Consider the following 19,874-nt stretch of genomic DNA (forward strand, 5'->3'; position numbering starts at 1 on the left):
CACTGTGTCTAATATGACACATATACAATAAAAGTGCACATACTTGTGAGTGTGCCTCCACATGCCAAAGCAGGGGAGATTATGCCAACACTGTGTATAGAATGTGTGAGCATGTGTGAGTGCATATTATGTTGACGATTATACGCTCTTCTTTCTATCTAAGACATTTCTTTGAAGCTTAGGTTGGTGTACAAGACAAAGTAAGCATGAAATTGACACCCAATCCAGCTGGCCGAACCACTTCCACATCCAAATTAGCCACTTAAACACTTCATGTGAGCCTTTCTAGTCATTCATTTATTCATCAATAAAAAAAAAAAATCTGCTTTTGACTATGTATTATATTCAGTAGTCAGGATATGAAAGCTTACACTGTCTTGATTTTTTTTTTTTTTTCCTCTCCTTGCTCCTGTCGCTCAGCCCCTCCTCCTCCTGCTTTCCTATCCCATCTGGCATACCCTGCACCAGTCTGATAACGTGATTTCACGCAAAAGTGAAATCCTCCTCGTGTCTGATGTGTGCATCTCTCACTCAGTCCCCCAACATCCACGCCTTCCTCCTCCTTGCTCCCTCTCCAAGTACTGCACACCTGACATTTGTAGAGAAACCATTCAAAGGGAAGAGTTGCTTTGTGGCACTGGCAGGTCAGTGTGTGTGTGTGTGTGTGTGTGTGTGTGTGTGTGTGTGTGTGTGTGGCAGAAAGGGAACTTTGGGAGGAAATCAGTGTCTTTGACGTGTTTCTTCTCCATGTGTGTAACTTTCGAGCTTTCATTGACAGGTACGAATCTGTGTCATCTGTCTCGCAGGTAAATTGGAGCTCTGGAGGGTAGTGTAGCATTTGGGAGTGCATTAAATATCAGATTAAGCGTGTGATGGATGAGAGAGAGAGAGAGAGACATGAAGAGAGCGTAAAACTACACCCTTAAGAGAGATGGGAAGAGAACGAATTTTTGAAAGATAGCCAAGAGATAAAATGACATTTACGGATCAGAACATCACACGTCTACCATTCTTGAGCATCAGGCAGCCTGTCCTTTCCTGGGGACCGACTGTCACCTTAGCTGTACTCCTGAGCTTGGAAAAGAGAAAACCTCACATGGAGATGGAAATAGTGTGCTATGAAGAAATAAGGGTTTTGAAGAATATTGGCATTCCTGACTATCAGAAAAGCAAAGAGCATTTCACAAAAGCTTCCTATAAATTTTTCCAGGGAATATCAACCAACCATGCAAAAGCTTTGTCATAGTCACCTTCTTTCATATTCAGGATTTGGCGCTTTCACAACAAACGACTTCTATCCTCGAACCCCTTGCACTTTGATCATAGTTCTCTCCTCATTTTCCCCAGCATCAACAATCCAATCCATACCTGCTTCTCCAACCTCTAAGCTACTACATCTAACTCTTTATGGAGTAAATTGATCCACATCACAGTTTTATGGTAGCAGAACTGGTATGAGTTTCTTTCAGAGAATATGAAATGCTTTGAAAGAAATACTGGAACAGGCAACTTTGGTTCATTTTGTATTTGTGCACAAAACTTGAGCAACAGAAAACATAATGCAACCATTTTCTGCTTCAGTGGTGGTGTGGCCAACTAGCCTTTACACACACGGATGCTGTGCATGACATTGCTCATGACAGTGGAGAATCAACTGCAAAAATGGCTTTTGGCAACACACAACACTTTACTGGTTTGTTGAAAAATTTAGCATGATATTTAACAAACAAGTCTTCTGTGATATACCTCTTTGATTTCAACTACAAGAATCCACTCCGTCTTTGCTTATCCGATTTAAGTCTACAGCCAAAATATAAAGATTCTGTGGATGTGGCGCTTTGAGTTTGATGTATAATGTTAACATTGTTTACCAACTTAATTTTGCTTGTCAGAAATTTGTCAGGTTGCACGAAATACAAAACCTAGCTGGGGCAGTTGGGAATCGTGGGTCATTCATTTTGCTTGAATTCAATCACAAACCAATGAATTGGGCAAAAATAAGGACTGTGATAATGATGGTATTACACTGAAAGATAAGCTTTGCCAAAGACATTACAGTTCATCCCGAGGGGGGTGTTAAAGATCGTAGCAAATTTCATGGCTATCCATCACTAATGGCAACATCATGGTGGTGCTTGAACTACATTTAAGGGAGCATAACGGTCATTAGGAGACAGTGTTGTGTTTTGTGAGCACATGACATTTTCATTAAATTTAGTATATATAACAATCAGTCATGATATTTCAGTCGAGCCAAAAGTGGTGGGTCACAGACAAAATGAAAATGAAATTCCTCGAACAAAGTTGCCAGCAAGCTTAAAAGCAATGTAATATATATCTGAGTGACGGATGCTAAATTGATCAATTCATCATCAGCTAAAAGCAGAGACTTTGACTTAATGTACAAGTAAAGGCTATCTTGTATACTTTCTCTGAAGTAGTTTTCAAAAAAATAAAAAACTGTTGAGCCTTGCTGTGCAGTTTTCTATTCATGCCATCACACACAACCGCAGACAACAATATCATCCATCAATCCTGCAAGTGAATGGATGGCGGTTGGGTTTTACAATCTGGGGAGAAGGTGGCAGCTGGCTAAAAATAGCTCTGCATCAGGGCCTCATAAATGGGAAGGAGAAACGGTAAAAGGTAATGAAAAGAAAAACACAAACAGCAAGTGGTGATTTCATTTCCCTACCTGTCATGACATGGCTAAATAACTCTGGTCAGGGTATTACAAGCTCTGGGCTTCATGGCTCTGAACAGCAGTTCCATACAGGTGTGAAATGAGAATGAGGAAAGCAATAAGAGGGAGAGAGTGGTGAGACAAAAACGGAGAGCGAGTTGGATAGGTAGACCAAGATGTAGATTTGGTGAGGAAATAGGCAGAAAAAGGCACGGGTGAAAGCCGGGGAACAGGAGAGTGCTGTAGGAACAGAGAGGCGACAAGTCTTAATAAGAAATAGAATGATGGAAATGGGACAAGTAATCGTAATGGTTGAAGGAACAGGAGGCAGCCCTGCTGTCTGCACTCTTGGATAAGCACATAGACACTCACAAATACACACACACAGTTTGCATCCCGGTGAGGTAGATTCTGGCAGATGGAATTACACACTCCCATAACTCTGTAACTGTCCAGGAATACACAAAGGAAACAATTGACTTTCCTCAGTGGGGGTCCTCTGGGCAAACTTACCTCTTCTGCAAGTTTACACACACACACACTCGCACAGAAATTTCCATCAATCTAACCATCCATTTTGTGCTGCTTATCTGGAGGCAAGTAATGGTGCCAACAGGTTAAGCAAAGTAATCCCAGATGTCCCTTTCCCAAGCAACACCTTCCAGTTCCTCCTGGGTGACTCAGTCTTTCTCAGACCAGATGAGAGATGCAATCGCAGACGGACAGGCTCTAGGTGTACCCTGGGGTCTCCTTTCCTTTGGACGTGCCTGGAAACCCAAAAGAAGGGGCCCAAAGGGAGTCAGATGCCTCAGACAGGATGATATGACCCCAAAGTCAATCATTGCTCTCCGGCTTAGTGTCCTGGCACTAAGCACTCTTTTGAATCACCACAGTATTGCACATGGTTTTTGTTGTCAGGGCGGGGTGAGGTGCCTTGTATAAGTGCACTTCATCAGAATAATATAAATCACTCACAATTTAGTTCCTCCTATGGGACCTATTTGCCTTGAGATACCCTACCAGGGGCTATTGCCCCCGCCCACACAGCTCCCAGGATCATAGGACTCACAGATCTCCCATGCTAAGGTGCTGATTCTTGGAGGGAAATAGAAATACTCTTTTACTGATTCCAACCTGTACCATATTGCACAGTGTGTGACAAACTGCAGTGTTATCCTGCCAAGGGAAAGATGAAGCGAGTGTGCTATGTGTGTGTGTGTGTGTGTGTGTGTGCGTGCGTGGAAGAGAAAGGCAGAGAATAAAGGGTGCGGGAGGGGATGGAGAGAGGCACACACACTGAAAGAGACGGTGACCAAGAGGAGCAAAAAAGGAGGAAATATGCATTTTTGAATCTGTGCCAGAGCAGGGTCGGATGCTAATAAGTGGCCACATTAGAGTGTCAGTCATCCGTGCACACATTGGGAAAGGCAGGTATTTTGCCTTAAGGTATCCCAGCCTTCCAGCCAGGATAAGAATGTATGATCTGAGTAAATTTAGGCTTCAAGGACACTTGATTGAAGTAATAAAAATGAAAGATGACTTGTTGGAACACAGTCACTGCAGAATCTCTCCTTCAACTTGTAATCCTCCTCTCCTCCTCTCCTGCCCCCCCCCCCAGACACACACACACACACCCTCCTTCTCTCCTCTGCGGACTCTTCATCCTGCCAAAACCGTGTCTTCGTCCCTAACCCTCAGAGGTAGAGTCAGGGATAATTGAAAAAGTTCTCACACAGGGAGTTGTAAAGCAGATAAGGAGAGGAGTTTGGAAAGAGCAAAAAAAAAATTTTAGCAGCACACCAAATAAATAGGATAAATGTGTGTTTTGTAGATGAGGGGGTTTGCAGTGAGACAGAGTAGGAAATGGTGGATGAGAGAGAGTTCCTGTCTAGAGTGAAAGAGAGAAAAAAAGAAGGGAGCAATAAATGGAGAGTTTGTGTGTGGTAACACAGTAGGGGAGGGAGAGAAAGAGAGAATGAAAGCTTTATCTACTTTATCCATCGCTGGTGTCCACTGGCTCAAAGTATAATACCCACTTATGCAAATGCATCCACATCTCTGCTCCCCTGACACTGTAGAAGGCCTAAGTACAGTTTAACAAAGTGTGTTTTTGTGTGCTGTTGTGTCAAAATGCACTTCCTGGGTTCATGTGTAGTTGTGTGGACGTTGTGTGTGCAGAGAAAAACTGTGCCTGCCCCCCCCCCGCTGCCTCTGCTCTCCCCTCCCTGCTGACAACCCTCTCCCTAACCTCTTCCTTCCATCTCTGCTTCCCCTGCATCCCTCCTGCCTATCCACTGCTGTCCTTTCAACCTCCCTGTCCACTGCCCCCCCCCCCATCCTTTTATCACTGCCTTTGTCTTTCCACGGCCACCTCAAATGGCTTTAGATCAATCAAAGACACGCAGCACAGTTTGTTAGCGAGCCACCGTTGTGGGAGAATGAAACCATACACCCAAGGGTTTGCCGCCCTCGTAATTAAATAGCTGGAGGACTGAATGCTTTCCTCCAGAGGACCTCTTATGCTTACCGCTGACAATCTACCTCCCAGCGATTTGTGCTGCAGCAAAACTAATCACTTACATCTTTGCAGTCTGAGGTAAGGTATAGAGAGAAAACCAGCAATATTATTAGATTTTGGAAATGTATCCACTGTTAATAATACTGCCAGAGAAACATCTGATCCAGATTTAAAAGCGGAGTTAACCAACCGGCTGCCTGAGGAGTGCAGCTAGGTATACTGATGAAATCAGCAGTCAATGGGATGGACAGCTCGACGTCCAGGGCCTGTCAATCCCTAAGTGATTTACGGAAGGCCGGAAAATAAGTTGTGTGTGCCGCAATCAATATATCATTCTTTAAGTGCCAGCAAGGAATTACAATGGAGCAGCAATCCTTATACTGTCTTGCCTATATATACTACTAACACGTACATGAGTGTTGTTTGTTAAGGCACAGCAGGATCAGCTTCAGAGCCATTTGACTGGGTTTACTGTTGAAGCTGATTTACTAGTTTCGCACATCATTCAGCGACTGACACAACTTGCCAACTGGTCCCATCGTCTTTTATTTATTTTGTTTTACATATCTGATATAGTGTCCGTGTTCATCAAATAAAAAAACTCTTGATTTGAAATTTTATCCCTTGATGAGGGGAAAGTTGATTGACATGGCAATGGCAGGGGATTAGCTGTCAAAGTAAAAATCTTAATCACTAATTTGGCCACATTTAGGATTTAAATCCAAAAGTCAAAAGGGAGTCTGAAAACATTAATGAGGCAATCTGCAATCTTTATTGAATGAAGGTGTTAGCATGTGGGGTTAACACTAATCTACAAAGCCAACAGATCTTTTCTTACAAAGTGTTGGTGTAATCAGCAACACTGGTGGTGTGATTGATTTATTACCCTTTGGGAAAATTTTCACACCACAGCATTTAATGAAATCCTGAGCTGAATTAAAGCTTTAGATGTGAATGCTTTGGAATCCCCAACAACATATATTTAGATCTGGCTTGAGAACCTAAACAATGGGTAACAAACATAACCCTCTAGCTTAAGCTATCAATGCCTCGTCTTTTTTTTTTTTGCATTTTATCTCACTGTTTTGGTTTTTCAATCATTCCAACATCTATCTCCAGCATCATGCAGCTCTCCTCAGCAATAAATCCAAAATCAACTAAAGTGCCACACTGCAGATTAACAAAGTTACCAGCTACCTGGTGAACGCCGTGCCAGCTAAAGAGCCATATCCTCATGCCCAAATCAGTAAATAAAAAAAAAAAAGCTGACATCAAATTGACATCAATCAAAGACAGTCAAAAAATGAAGTAATTTTTCAGAATACTGATGCTGTTTTGTTTTTGTTGGATGAATGAAACCCATTTGCCATAACAACGTTAAAAGGGAGAGCATGCCTTCCAATTTACAATGAAAGAACAGTTTTACAAGATGCATCATTCATCAATTTCAGAGTTTGATTAATTACGTTTTTTAATTCATTTTAATTATTACATCAACTTGGAATCGCCTCCAACATGGAACAAATATCAGGCAGTGCATGCATACCAAAGCACACAAGAAACACAAGCAAAGGAAAGCCACGTAAAAGATTTTTTTCTCAATCTAGCTTTGCAGCGTTGGCAGGGCATCATCACTGCTGGGAAAGCCTTGGCAGTCAACCCGTAAAATGATGCTGCTCCAGTCATGATGGCCTGATTGAGACTGACACAGAACGGACAGTCTGTAGATGTCCATGTCCACTGAGAGTCCTTTAACCAGAGCTGACAAGGCTGCCAGTGAATGCAGAAATTGTACCACCACACACATTTTTAAAGTTAGCACTGTTAAATAAAGGATCAGGATGATTTCCTTTGCTGAGTCATAAGCTTCGCTTTGTTTCTTCTGCCAAGCATAAAAAAAGAAAGGAAAAAATATACTTTAGTGGCCGGATTAAAGGAAGTCCCATGCATCCCAGTGGACACGTGAAACCCTACTACTTATTTAGTTGGAGGAAAAAAATTCAAAAGCATGAAATGTAATTTGCTTTGTAATATTTTTCACTCCCATCAGGAGAATTGTGAGTTAAGTGTTCAATATTTGAGCTAGCCGGTCGCACAGTGATAATTTCACTTTATGTTATACAACTCTGGCAGAACTAAGCTGTTTCATAATGATGTAAGTATTTTGGCAACTTCAGTGATGTGATTGATTCATATTTATTGAAAGCTAATGATATTTTCCCCTGGCCTGGCATGGAACGTAGTGTGAGTTTTATGTGCTCGTAAAGGACATTTATTGAAAGCAGAAAAACTTTACTTTTATATTTTCTTCACAGCACTCAGCATTGAAAAGAATGGGGAAAATATTTTTAGACACTGCACTGACTGCTTCTTCTTGATGTAGACAGCTGAGCACAGAAAGGCAGCACAAGTGCTTCTCCCAAAAGCCTCATGGGTGAGACCAACAGTGCAGTAATTGCTTCCACTGACTGAAATGCTTACTATATTGCTGCATGATGTATAGAAACCTTCTTAAGTCACTAAATTCAAATTTCAAAGTGTAGATTTTGATCCACTCTGCTTTGCCATTTCAACCAAGATTGAGTTTATCACAAGTCCAATTTTATACCTGACAAATATCAACAGCACTGCAAGAAAACATCTCCACCAAACAATTTCACCCAGCTTTTGCGCCCGAAAGGGATTTTTCAACCAAACCATTCCACCTTAATGCCTCAATGCCAGTTCACACTTGTGTCATTCCCCAGAGAAAAATAAACAACCTACCTCTAGCGAAATGGTGACCTGACATATTTGTATGTCATTCCACTCTACTCTTCATTTAAAAAAAAAAAAAAAAAAACAAAACAAACAACAACAGAAAAACAGAAACATGGCCACATTTTTGCTATTAAAATAAAAAAATCTAGGCTTGGCTTTGTACTCTGTAAACTGCTCTGTTTTCTCGCCTGAGGTCACTCAGAAGTTATCGAATGTTCAGTTCTGTAGTGTTTCCTGCTGCACCAAACAAACATAACATTTGTATCGCTTATCCAATATTGCACCAACAGCCCAACTGAAATTACAAGTTACAGTAGATCAGTGAAGCTGCAGCATGTACTGGCGAGAAACGATGGCGTTCAGCCATGATGTTGTAATTCGTTTGACTTTTACGCTCTTTGTCATCTAAATGTAATAGCTGTCTCTTCTTTCCAAATAGTCTTGATCTGGGTCATGGAATAAATCTAATAGGGTTATAACTAGTTGTAATTTAATAGTATTCTTCGGTTCTCCCCTAAAATTAAAAGGCAGAGGGAATGGAAGGATAGATGCAAGATATATGCATGCAACTGACCTGAATTAGAGTGAAATATTGCTCCGCTCTCTAGCGTGACTTGGCATGAGATAAGTGCGACAGGGAAGCTGCTTTAGCGCTATCTGGAGGACGGCCCGTCCTCTGCTGTTGTGAAGGGCAACAAGGAAGGAAAATTGATCACATCCTCTCACTATTTTCCTCATCACCCTTTTTTTAATATCCTTTATTTCCTCCATCTCAGATTTTCCCTTTGTGTCATCACACCCTTTAGCTCTCATTTAACGTCTCCTTGACTCATTCACTTGTCCGTTTTCCTCAATGCTCTCCCTTTCAAATATTCCTCCCTGATACCGAGTCTCCGATAGTGACTCTCTTTATCGGTTGTATCATGTCTGCATGTCTCCTTGCGGCTCATAAATAGCTTTTATGTGTTAGATGCTGTGCATATAAATATCTGATCGTCGTCATGCTTCCCCTGCACTAGTTGTCAGCCTGGGATATCACTCGGGATTTATCAGTTGTTCCACTCTGTTCTGCTTTATGGAAGAAGCTCAAACACAGAGGTCAATATGGAAAGAAAGCTGAAGAGAGGAACCAAAACACTTCTCGACAAATGGCATCTGCTTGTGTGCATGATGGATGCTCACAGATACAATCTGACTGAGCATGTGTAACCAAACACATATGGCAAGTTGTGACAGTACAGGTACAAGGTGCACACACTTGTGCGTGTGTGTGATTACATCTACAGTAATATTTCTATGTACTAAATGGCCGTTGCAAAGCATTACAGGTGTGTTTCACTGTGCGGTATGCATTTATCCGTGTTGGCAAGAGCAGTTTCAGTAAAATCAGACTGCGGGTGGTGATATATTTGTGCTGCCTGTTTTGCATTGCTCTTGAAATGAAACAATGAAGTCGAAGTGACCTCACAGGCTTCATTTCCATCCAAGTCAGATAAACAGCTTGTGTATTGTAGCCTTCTGTAAACACCTCACGGAGCTTGAAAAGGAAATGGTATAATTTATTTATTTATTTATTTATTGTTTTTTTTTTACATTATATGCTCTGAAAATAATAAAATCCTGAAAAGAAGAACTGCAAATGCACTTGCTACATTGATGATCTCCTTTTTTTTGCACTGCTGACAATGTCACAGCTGTAATATGATTGGTTCAACAATCGTTGTGGCTAGGTACTAAAAATAGCCCGTTATATTCAACAGCCACTTAATCATTATCTTTTGCATCACTGTCTGCGACCTTGCTTGTCACATGTTTGGTTATGACCCTGAGGAAGGCCACAAGCCAAGTCTGGCGTTAAAGTTGTTCTGTATACTGCATGTTAAACTGAAGACTTGACCCCTTTAGATTTTACCCTGAGCTGTAGGGTAAGAGTGGGAAATAGGTGCAATAGCTCCAGAAATCTTTACTCCACTTTTTCACCTCTATACCCTTCTATTTATTTGACAGACCCCTTTTCTGCTGGTCAGAAAACCTGTTAAGACTCCGTAACATCTGGCTTCTGTCAGGAAGGGATAACAGTACAATCAGCATTTACACCAAATCAAATAACTCCACAGCAAATATGGGTATTTTTTTGACGAATGGCATTCATGTAAACACAACACCTGGTAGACTCACTAGCACTGTAAACAGACCAGTCACCTGCAAAATTTGCTTCTTTTTTTTCAGCAGGTTCAAGCATTAAAATTTTTGGTGTGAATGGATGAGTGACTGCCTTATGTTATATAAATTACAAAGAAACTCACAGGATTTTTTACAGGCTACGTAGCCATCATCACCCTTTTGGAGCCACGAAAGAAAAAAAGCTGCCAAAGCTATTCCCTTTTTTTTCTAACACTGGACAAATGAAGCAAAAAGTTTGTTAAAGCTGCCAATTACTCAGCAGGAGCCGTGAACAAGGTCAAAATCTACAGGGAGACAGCGGTGGTGGGCGAGACTCGGCTTTTGATTTCTGAGTGGGACACAAAAGTAAAGGCATAATGGGTCTTCTCACATCTGAATGTTGCAAAGGGGACATTTGAGGGAAAATATCATACCTGGGGTGGAGCCAAAAGAGGGAAGATGACATTTCTACACATGTAAGTGATGTAAATGATGCATGTTCCCGTGTGTGAGTGTATGGGGCCACCAGTGAAGCGTTGTGTGTCTCCTTACAGACAGCGTTTCCTCTGTGGGCAGGTGGTGCTGAAGCCCGTCCAGATGGGCAATAAATCATGCCAGTTTTCTTGCCAACTCCCAACATAAATATCCCAGAAGGAACACAGAAGTTACCTTGGGGTCCACCATCTTTCAATGGCCTGTCTGTACCTCGGCCGCCTCTCAAATAACTTCATTTCTGGCAGCCTTTTGCTCCATTACACCCCTCCTGCCCCCTTATTTCATTCTTTTATCTTCAATTACTTTGCTCACTTTATTTTACCACTTTTATTTCATTTTTTCTCAACCCTGTCCTTCTGAGCCTGTTATCATCTGTATCTCTTTCTTTTGCTTATGTTTTATCCTTGGGTTTCTGAATTTTACCCCCACCCACCCCTCCTTCATGGGCCTTTACCCCACTTTCTCGTCTTCACCCCTGGGTCTTTGGCTAACCTGTCGCTTTGGCAACTCACTCAGCCGTGTCCCACAGCCATCTGTCAGCATCTGTTTAATCTCACATCATCACACGTCTTCCTCACCTGTCTGCCTCTCCCGTCTGCTTGTCTTCCACCTGTAACCTGTGCAAGCCTCTATAGGGCACCGAGTGTGTCGTCTCCAAGTCTGTCCTTATCACCAAAGCCCACCTGGCCTAGGGTTTTTGGTTTTCTGGCTCAGTTGCCACATATTGTGACACAATAAGACAAATTTCCACACGTGTATGTATACACACACAAAGAGCTGGTTCGCAATCAACGGCATCAGAGTTGTTGAGTTGAAAGATAAAAGTAACTTCAGTGGGATGCAGAAGATTCGGATGAAGGTGACAAAGTGTTTTTTTTTTTTTTTTTTTTTGTTTTTGTTTTTTTTTTTTTTATTATTCTTGTCCGTTTCAAATAAATTTGCATGAGAATGTTTGTGTGCGATGTATGTGTGTAAGCAATAGACAGAATGTGTTTGTGTGTGTGTGTGTGTGTGTGCGTGTGCATACACTTATCTGTATGGGTGTGAGGGTGTTTTTCAATCACAGATAGCTCAAAGTTATCACTCACTAATCCTCTAATGAACCGGCACAGTTTAGATAAAACTGCCTCCATCAAACTCTTCAGTGGAAGAGAAAGCACAACACCCAGGCCTGTTGTCATCTTTCCCTTCATTCCTTCCATTCCTCCTCCCATCATCCCGTCGAGCTCTCCTATCTTCTGCTGATCACTCTCCTTTTAACCCCCAACCACCCAACTCTTCAATTTACCACTTCATCGCGCAATATTTCTCTAATGATTCCTCTCCTTTTTTAAGTCTGCTTTTTCACTTTCTTTTTTGACTCAGATTTTTCTTACTTCCGTGTACTTTCTCCATTTCAACCCTGTTCTATTTCTGTCCTGCTGCCACTTCATTTTTTTGTTGTTTTTTTTTTCTTTTTCCCTACTCTCTTATTCCTCCTGTTCTGCCTCAAACTCTTTTCCCCATGTTGTTCCCTTCCTGATGATTTTCTCTTTTACGTGATCCCCTATTTTCTTCTACATGATTCTTCCTGTTTTTCATTTCTCTTTTTCTTGTTCCCAACTGCGCTATCCCTCCTTTCACCCTTGATTTCTCCTTTCGGCATTCCCTAATGACTGATTCCTTCTTTCATCCTTGATCCTTCATTCCCTGATCCCAACATACCACCCTCAATCCCTCTATTAACTGCCTATAATGACAGCCACACCTCCCTCTCTCCCTGATATGTGCAGCCTCTTACTCTCCTTTCTATCTGTCACCATCCGTCACTGGTTCATTTTTTTTTTTGTGACTCTATAGAGAAATCTTGTACTGGTATGGAGTTACTGGAGACATTTGTTCGACCAGAGGCAAAAACACAAGCCAAAAAAATGAGTCAAACATGAGAACACGGACTCGAATGCAATACTGCGCAGCTCAGACAGGCCCACGGTCCTTTTGGTAATACATACTTTGCTGTTTCTGCTCTGCTCAATTAATCTGACTCAGTCAAGACCGCTCTCAACTGTCATCACAACACTAATAAAGAAAAAGCTTTGAGCTGTTTGCATTAAGTGCCCTGCTTGTCTTTAACTGTCAGTTTGCCCGCGGCTCTGGCTCTGCACAAGTTTTGTCCCTCTCCATGCACTCATTCAGCTGCAGGGGTTGGGGCACAAATCCCCTCATCGTCTCAAAGAAAACACTAAAGGCAGCATGGCGTTGTAAAGCGTCATTAGGCTTAATAACCTTTAGTGAGCACAGAGCAGATACTGTATGCATGTGTGTGTGTGTGTGTGTGTGTTTGTGTAAATGTCTCATATAGCAATGTATACATTTGTGTTGGACTTGTGCATGTGGCTTCTTTGCATATTTGAGTGCACAGATATGTGTGTGTGTGTCCTTTGAGAGTGGGGCTAGCTCGGAGCCACAATGCGTCTTATTCAGCAGGGTCCCTGGATTAAAATGTAATTTCATTCAAAGTTGCAAATTGGGTTTTTTTTTTTTTTTCTTTCACTGCACTAATCTTCGTTTTACTAAGCAGAATGAGGTATGTCATTAAAATAAGAAGGGACTTCATTAAAGAATGCCGGGATGGATAGATTGCACACCGGGAAGTAGTTCCCCGCCAGAACGATAAAGGTTATTCAGAATCATAAACAGTAAAAACCTCATAAATAAAACACAACACAAGTATATCTGAGTGTGTATGGCAGCTATTATGTTTATACGGATAATGGCATTGACAGTGTTTTGCAGTTTGAGCTTTTAACTAACGCTGTGGTGAATAACACATTACAAATTACTTCAGATGAGATTTTCAACCTTGTGGAGGGGGGGGGCAGCAGCACTGTAACAAGAGCACATGGTTGGAGCAACAAGATTGTTTTTTTGTTTTTTTTTTACTTTTATCATGACACATTATTGATTAAAGAAAATAGGTAGGTAGGCAGTATGACTGCGAAGGTTCTCAGTCATAGTTGTTTGAGGAACAAGGTATTTAACCCAGGCATTTGACCCTGAGTGGTGGGGGCAATACCAGGTTAAACGTAAACACGTGTAGAGGGTCAGTGTGGTTTCCCGCAGTGACCCTCTGAACTGAAGCCTTTTAGATGAGACGTGAAACGTCTTCAATCACGATAAGACGTCCAAGTTGCTTCCCACTAAACACTCCAAGGTAGGTCGGAGCTGTACTGTATGAAATATGAATATAAATGGATTATTAGAACCTTCAACACGGAAATAATGGAGGGTAGTGAACAATAGAGGAGAAAGAAAATAATGAGCATTCAGAATGAAAATGTGAAATATAGCCAACTATACTCTGCTCCATGGGCAAATTTTAGGCTACATTTCAACAGTATTAAGTGTATCTCGGGGTGATGTGAGCTCAGAAACATGGCTTTCGCTGTGAAGAATGACGAATAATGAAATGACACCAGGCCACCCCTGTTACATAATCACGTTCAGGAATCAGCAAAAACCATTTCCTTCAGCTCTCCCTACTAATACATTTCTGGAAAAGACATCATGATCCACAAAATAATTTCTGTGATATTATCAGCAAATCTAGAATTGTTTGGTCAGGCCGCTCTTTTAAAGAGGGCTGGCCGCATTAAAAACTAACCAAGATTGCATATTGAGATATTCATTTTAATTAAATCTGCCTGCAATTGCGCAACTGACTTATTTCTTTCCGTGATGACTGTGCTGCTATTACAAACACACCCCGTTGTACTTGTAGAATACCAATTTTAAAACTTATTTCATTCTTTTTTTTGTGCATTAATTAAGCTTACTTTTGGATTCTCTCACTTAAACATCAAATACCCTCATTTTCATTTCTTAACCTAATTCAATCCAAAGACCGCCGTTGGAACAAATCACCTGCCCAAATGCCCATAATGGGCCTGATGGGAATTAGAGGTCCATTTCTTCTTTCTTTCCCCTCTGTCCTTTCTTCCTGCCCCCCCCCCCCCCCCCAACTATACTGCCTGCTTCAGATAGACAGGAAAGATTTACAGTTAGGGGTCACACAGTGGTTCTAATTAGCTTAAGTAGGTTGGAAGGAATAAGCACTTCCTTGCTTAGACGCATCTCCAAGTCCCACAGCTCATTCTGACTAAGCAGAGAGAGGAGGATGCAGACGGACAACCGACCCTGGGCGTCTGTCTGTCCCCCTCTCTCCGTCTGTTGTGTCCTTGTGAGTCTTTCTCAGTCTAGGCTTTTCCCCCGTGCTGTTGCACAGCATTATTTTAGCTTCAAAGAAACTTGTGCGATAATTTACAGGGGAATTTTCCTCCTCAAGCACATAATGATGACAAGCCTTCACGAGGAGATTTTGGAGTGTGCTGAGAGGTAGTCTGAAAAACATCTATCATCACCACCACCAAGCAACAAGAAATGTCACACATGCTGCATGACAGCCCCCTCATCCACCCACCCACTTGCTGCCCCCTTCCTCCAACTGCGCAACTGTGCCAAGTGCATTTCTCTGCCTTTGTCTTCCCAAGAAACAAGAAATGTGGTTAAAAAAAAAAATCTAAAATGACAGTAAAGAAAAATGATAGCGTGCCACAAACTCATTACTTCTCGCAAGACTTTGTTCGCTTTCCCGTGCACAAGTTTGTTGACCTTGAGGAAGTGAATTTAGCCGTTGATGGAAACGCGCTGCACCATTCACCATTCCTTATCTTTTCTGCCATTTTAAAATTTGTGTGAAATTTACTTGACAGGTGGAAGGAGGCATTGCAAGTGTCTCCTCCCTGTATATGCACGAGTGCTTCCCTCAGTCTCTCTGTGATGTCCAAACATGGGCTCAATTCCCAACGCCCTGCAGAAAGAATCACAAACAACCAAAAACTCTCCTCTTTCTTGGATCAATCTGGGACAATTTTTTTGGCAGCGGCATTTGTTTTGTGCCTGTTTTCCTCCAACCCACCTTCCCCTTTCTCAGGAACACTCCGCCCTCCTGATGCTAAAATTTAAATACTATTTTTAATTAGAACGATACATTCTGTTTGTTTTTTTTTGTCTGTTTGTTTTTTTTGCTATTGGCAGAGAAAACATTAAACTTTCTAGAAGGTATCGGTTTGCATCCCTGTTGACCTAGCCCACTCATCACTCTGTGTGTTAAATACCTGTCCCACCTCCTACCAGCCTACTTTTATTTCTCCCCCTCATACTCATGCTCCCTCTTCTATGGAGCGGCACCGTGCAGCGTTAGATAAAAAAAAAACACACCCTTCCATTGGCCACATACTGAAATTCGCTCTCCACTAGTGCAGCAACTTCTCACCACTTTATTATCCACAAAGTAGTTGGGCGTTTTTGTGGTTATATCAATCTCAGACTATGTAAAATGCTGGACGAAAAATACCTTTTTGCAATTCCCCAGGCTCAAGGAAAAATATCTTAAAATTGTTTGATTTGTCCAAACGTACTCCAAAGCAATAGCATGGTGCCAAGAAGATTCAACTTACAACAATAAAAAACAGAAAGGTAGCAAACCCTCAGAGTCAGTAAGTTCAAAGAAGTATTTTTGGACAGTTTACGAGGCACATAATAATTTCAGAAACTACACTCTTTACCCAGTAAACAGAGATTTTGTGATATCTTTGCTTGATATGCTTGATTCTTGTTTGATTTTTAGCTTTCATTTTTCTTTATTTTCCTGTTCACGCTCTCTGACTGCTGCCTATGGATTTTCTATTGTTTCCACTTTCAGGCCTGAGCCAATCATCCAGTTATTAGTTCTTCCTGTATAAAGCCCCCCCCCCCCCCAAGCTTACAAAGGTGCAGATGTTGCTTCATTACCTTGTCTGACACCTGGATGGGTGGAGGGGGAGGGGTTAACATAAGCCTGAGCCCCTTGTGTGGAGAGCAACCACAACAACTAACCAGAACAGGCAACCTTTACTGTGGGGGGAAAAAAAAACACAGCTGTAAAATGATTGCTAAAAATACTGACAAGCAAAAAGCAAGAAACACAGAAAGAAGGCGATGGTTGTTTCTCTTTTGCCCAGTGACTGCTTAGCACAGTTGCATAGAAATGAAAGGCCCCCCCATGGCTGAAAAAAAAAAAAGAAAAGAAAACCTCTCTCCTCCTTCCAGGCCCACCCCTTCTTCTCTTCTTCCCCTCATCACTCCTCTCTCTCTCTCTCTCTCCCCCCTTCTGCTCTCTCCTGCTTATCTCTTTGCATTGCCAACACATTCGTCAAACTGTGCGACTTCTCATTCATGCGGGCTTTATTGAAATCGAATAAGCAATCCATTGTTGACAAAGAAACACGACAGGACAAAGATTTCAGACTTAAACTATAGATCTTCTCCGCTACCCCTCCTTCTTTTTCCCCTTCACCGTCTCCCTTATCCTGCCTCTTTGTTCGGCCCGTGTGCGCGTGTCTCAGCTGAACCTGTACAAAAGTTAAGCGTTCTCTTTATGCGCACATGCTTTTTTGTGCATGTCTGTATGTGTGTGTGGTGTGCACTTGGATTTGTTGTGTGTGTGTGTGTGCGTGATAGGGGGATGCAGTTGGCTGCTCAGTTGGAAAACAGCGGATATGACTGGAGCTGGATTGACTGACTGGCAAGCTGCTCGATTGCTGCTGGGAATACTAACATGACACACGCTCACATGCTTATTGCCAATCCACAAATTTCAACGCACAATCACAAGCACACCCGAGCACCCAAACATAAACACATGTAGAGATCACACTCACGTAACACAAGCTGCGGGCACCACACCTCTCCTCAGCAACCATCTATCAGGATCTCAACTGTTTGAATGATTCACTCTGAAAGGTGCCAAAACACAGCCGTCTTTAATCGTGCATTCACACACCCCCATTCAGGCGCACACTCACACATTCAGACACTATTAACACACACACATGCACAAGAAGATGGATTTTTTTTTTTTTTTTAAGATGGGGAAAAGAGAAAAAAAAAAAAAAAAAAGCATTTTACTTTAAACCTCTGCTGCTGGATGGCTGGCGGGCTCAGTCCAACACCGAGGCAGAGCTACCAGATATTAAACATGTATGTGAAAGGCCTGCAGGTTCACCAGCAAATCTCAGAGTTCTGCTGGAAGAAAACATTTACTGCTGCAATTTAAGAATGTTAGACACTCTTTTCACCTTTAAATCTACCATATTATTTCTTAACTATTTCTGTCCCTAATATCATTTATTCTTGTCATTCTTAAGGCTGTGATTAAGGATAATTGCTCTGCTGATTCATCCCTGTTGAGTTATTTTTCTTCCTGACACTACTTTGCCTTAATCCAGCTTTAATGTGTGCCCGGTGAGAAGAGTTTCCCACAAGCACAGACATCAAAATCCTTGCCACAGGGTAAAGGGTCATTTTTGAGCTCCAGCTCTGCTACAAAGGTCCAAATGAAAATGTGTTCAGCCAAGCCTGGGCTGCTGATTAAGGTGCAGAGTGCAGAAAGCGTTAATAATGACTTGTTAACAACCTTCGCGTTTTCCTTCCCTCTTTCTAAGATGACTGCTACAGGTGCACAAGGACAATACTGTGAGGGGGGAGCACTCACTCCCATCTATCCGTACCTTGGTCACAAGGGGCTCAGTGTCCTCCAGGATGGAGATGAAAGGGATCTCCAGAAAAGAGGAGAGGAACTCCACCTGGATCAGCTCCTCCCTGGAGCGGGGAAAGGCGAGCACAGCGGACACCCCCCTGACCACCAGGTCCTGGCAGGCGCACCGGGACAACGACTCCGGGTCCCCTCCCCCGGGTGATCGAGCCACCATCTCCAGGCTCAGGTTGTAGGGCAGCAGGGGAGGTGTTTGGGAGGTAGTCGTGTCCACCCCCCCTCCGCTCTGGTGCCGGAGGCTAGCCAGGGCGCGGTTGAGCGCGTTTTGTATCCGTACCGGCTGGCGGGTCGGCAAGAGCGCACCGAGGCGCACGGTGTGTCCTATCCGGGCGAGGATGTGGCAAGGCTGGGGGTGAGGGAGGCACGACTCCGGGGAAGAGATACCGGTCAATAGCAGGAGCAGCAGGAGTGGTCTGGCAGCGAGGAAGCGGGGATGAGGTCTCCCGGGGGCGAGGCTGTAGATCCAGGGTCCAGGGAGAGACACCATGCTGCAGCTCTGACACGCAACAGAGGAGGACTGGGCTCTGCTCGGCGGGAGATGGCATAGCTTCCCTCTTTTCTCCCGGCTCCACCGCTTCTTCTCGGACTTGATGGCTCTTTTTCCCCCTCCCCCCCTCCACCCCCTTCTCTCTCTCTCTCTCTCTATATATATATATATATATATATAGATATATAAATATATTTTTTTCTTCTTTGTTAATGCGCGCTGTCGACGGTGATTTGTCGACGTCTTGACGTTTCGCCTCTCACCTCTTCAAAGTTTTTGTGTCAGAAGCGAAAGACGCGCCGGTGGAGGAGAAGCAGAGATGAGCGCTCGCAGCTTAGAGCGGTCGCCCCGCTTCTGTCAGTCTCTGCCGGAGGAAGGCACACCAGCTGTGAAGTGTGTGTGTGTGTGTGTGTGATTATAGTGTGTCCATGCGCCTGCCCGCCAATAAACTAACCTCTCACGGAGACTGCCTCTTGTTGAATTTTAATGAAAATTCGTCGGGTAAGATTTCCTTCCGCCTCTCCGGGTCTCAGAGAGATTTTGCACTTAATGTTTTCATTCAGAAGTGAAACTACAAGAAACAAGCGTGTGATTATTTTATGATTCTTATTTTAAGACATATAATTTAATCCAGAGATTAAGTTTGCTCGCCCAGAGTTTACTTTAGTATTTGCTCCTTTTTTATTGGACCCTAAATTTTAATGGGCAATCAAACATCTTCCTGAAAACAAACGCAACTGTGGCACTTAAAGTCACAATTTCTGAAACTTGGAGCAGTTTAAATGGAAGAAAAAAAAAAAACCAACAACAACAACAACAAAAAAACTCGCTGTTATAAATGACGGCCATTAGATGTGTGAGGTAATAACACAGTTTTAAGCACCTTTCCACCACCACAATGTCCCGGCCAGGTTGGCCCAACACAAAGCTAATAGCTTGCTGATATCTCAGTTTTCCTCAGAGATTTATTCCCACTTCCTCTCCGCCGTCCAAGTGGAACATTATCCGTTGTGTAACCACATCTTTTCAGCACCACGGACAGCGCCAATGCCATAAAAGAGATCTACTGTGCATGCTAATTTGGCTTCATGCAAAGGACAGCACTCCGTTCCCCATTCCTCCTCCACCCCCCTCT

General features: G+C 42.7%; 1 protein-coding gene across 1 annotated transcript in view; it reads right to left on the minus strand.

Moving 5' to 3' along the window:
- grin3ba (glutamate receptor, ionotropic, N-methyl-D-aspartate 3Ba) overlaps positions 1-18,739 on the minus strand; it is a 61,895-nt gene extending 43,156 nt beyond the window's left edge. The window contains exon 1 of the mRNA XM_029494344.1: positions 18,209-18,739. Coding sequence (XP_029350204.1) covers positions 18,209-18,739 — 531 coding nt within the window. The remainder of the gene's footprint in view (positions 1-18,208) is intronic.
- Positions 18,740-19,874: the final 1,135 nt, after the last annotated feature.

This window comes from Echeneis naucrates, chromosome 22 (assembly GCF_900963305.1).
Source record: "Echeneis naucrates chromosome 22, fEcheNa1.1, whole genome shotgun sequence".
NCBI classification, from domain to species: domain Eukaryota; kingdom Metazoa; phylum Chordata; class Actinopteri; order Carangiformes; family Echeneidae; genus Echeneis; species Echeneis naucrates.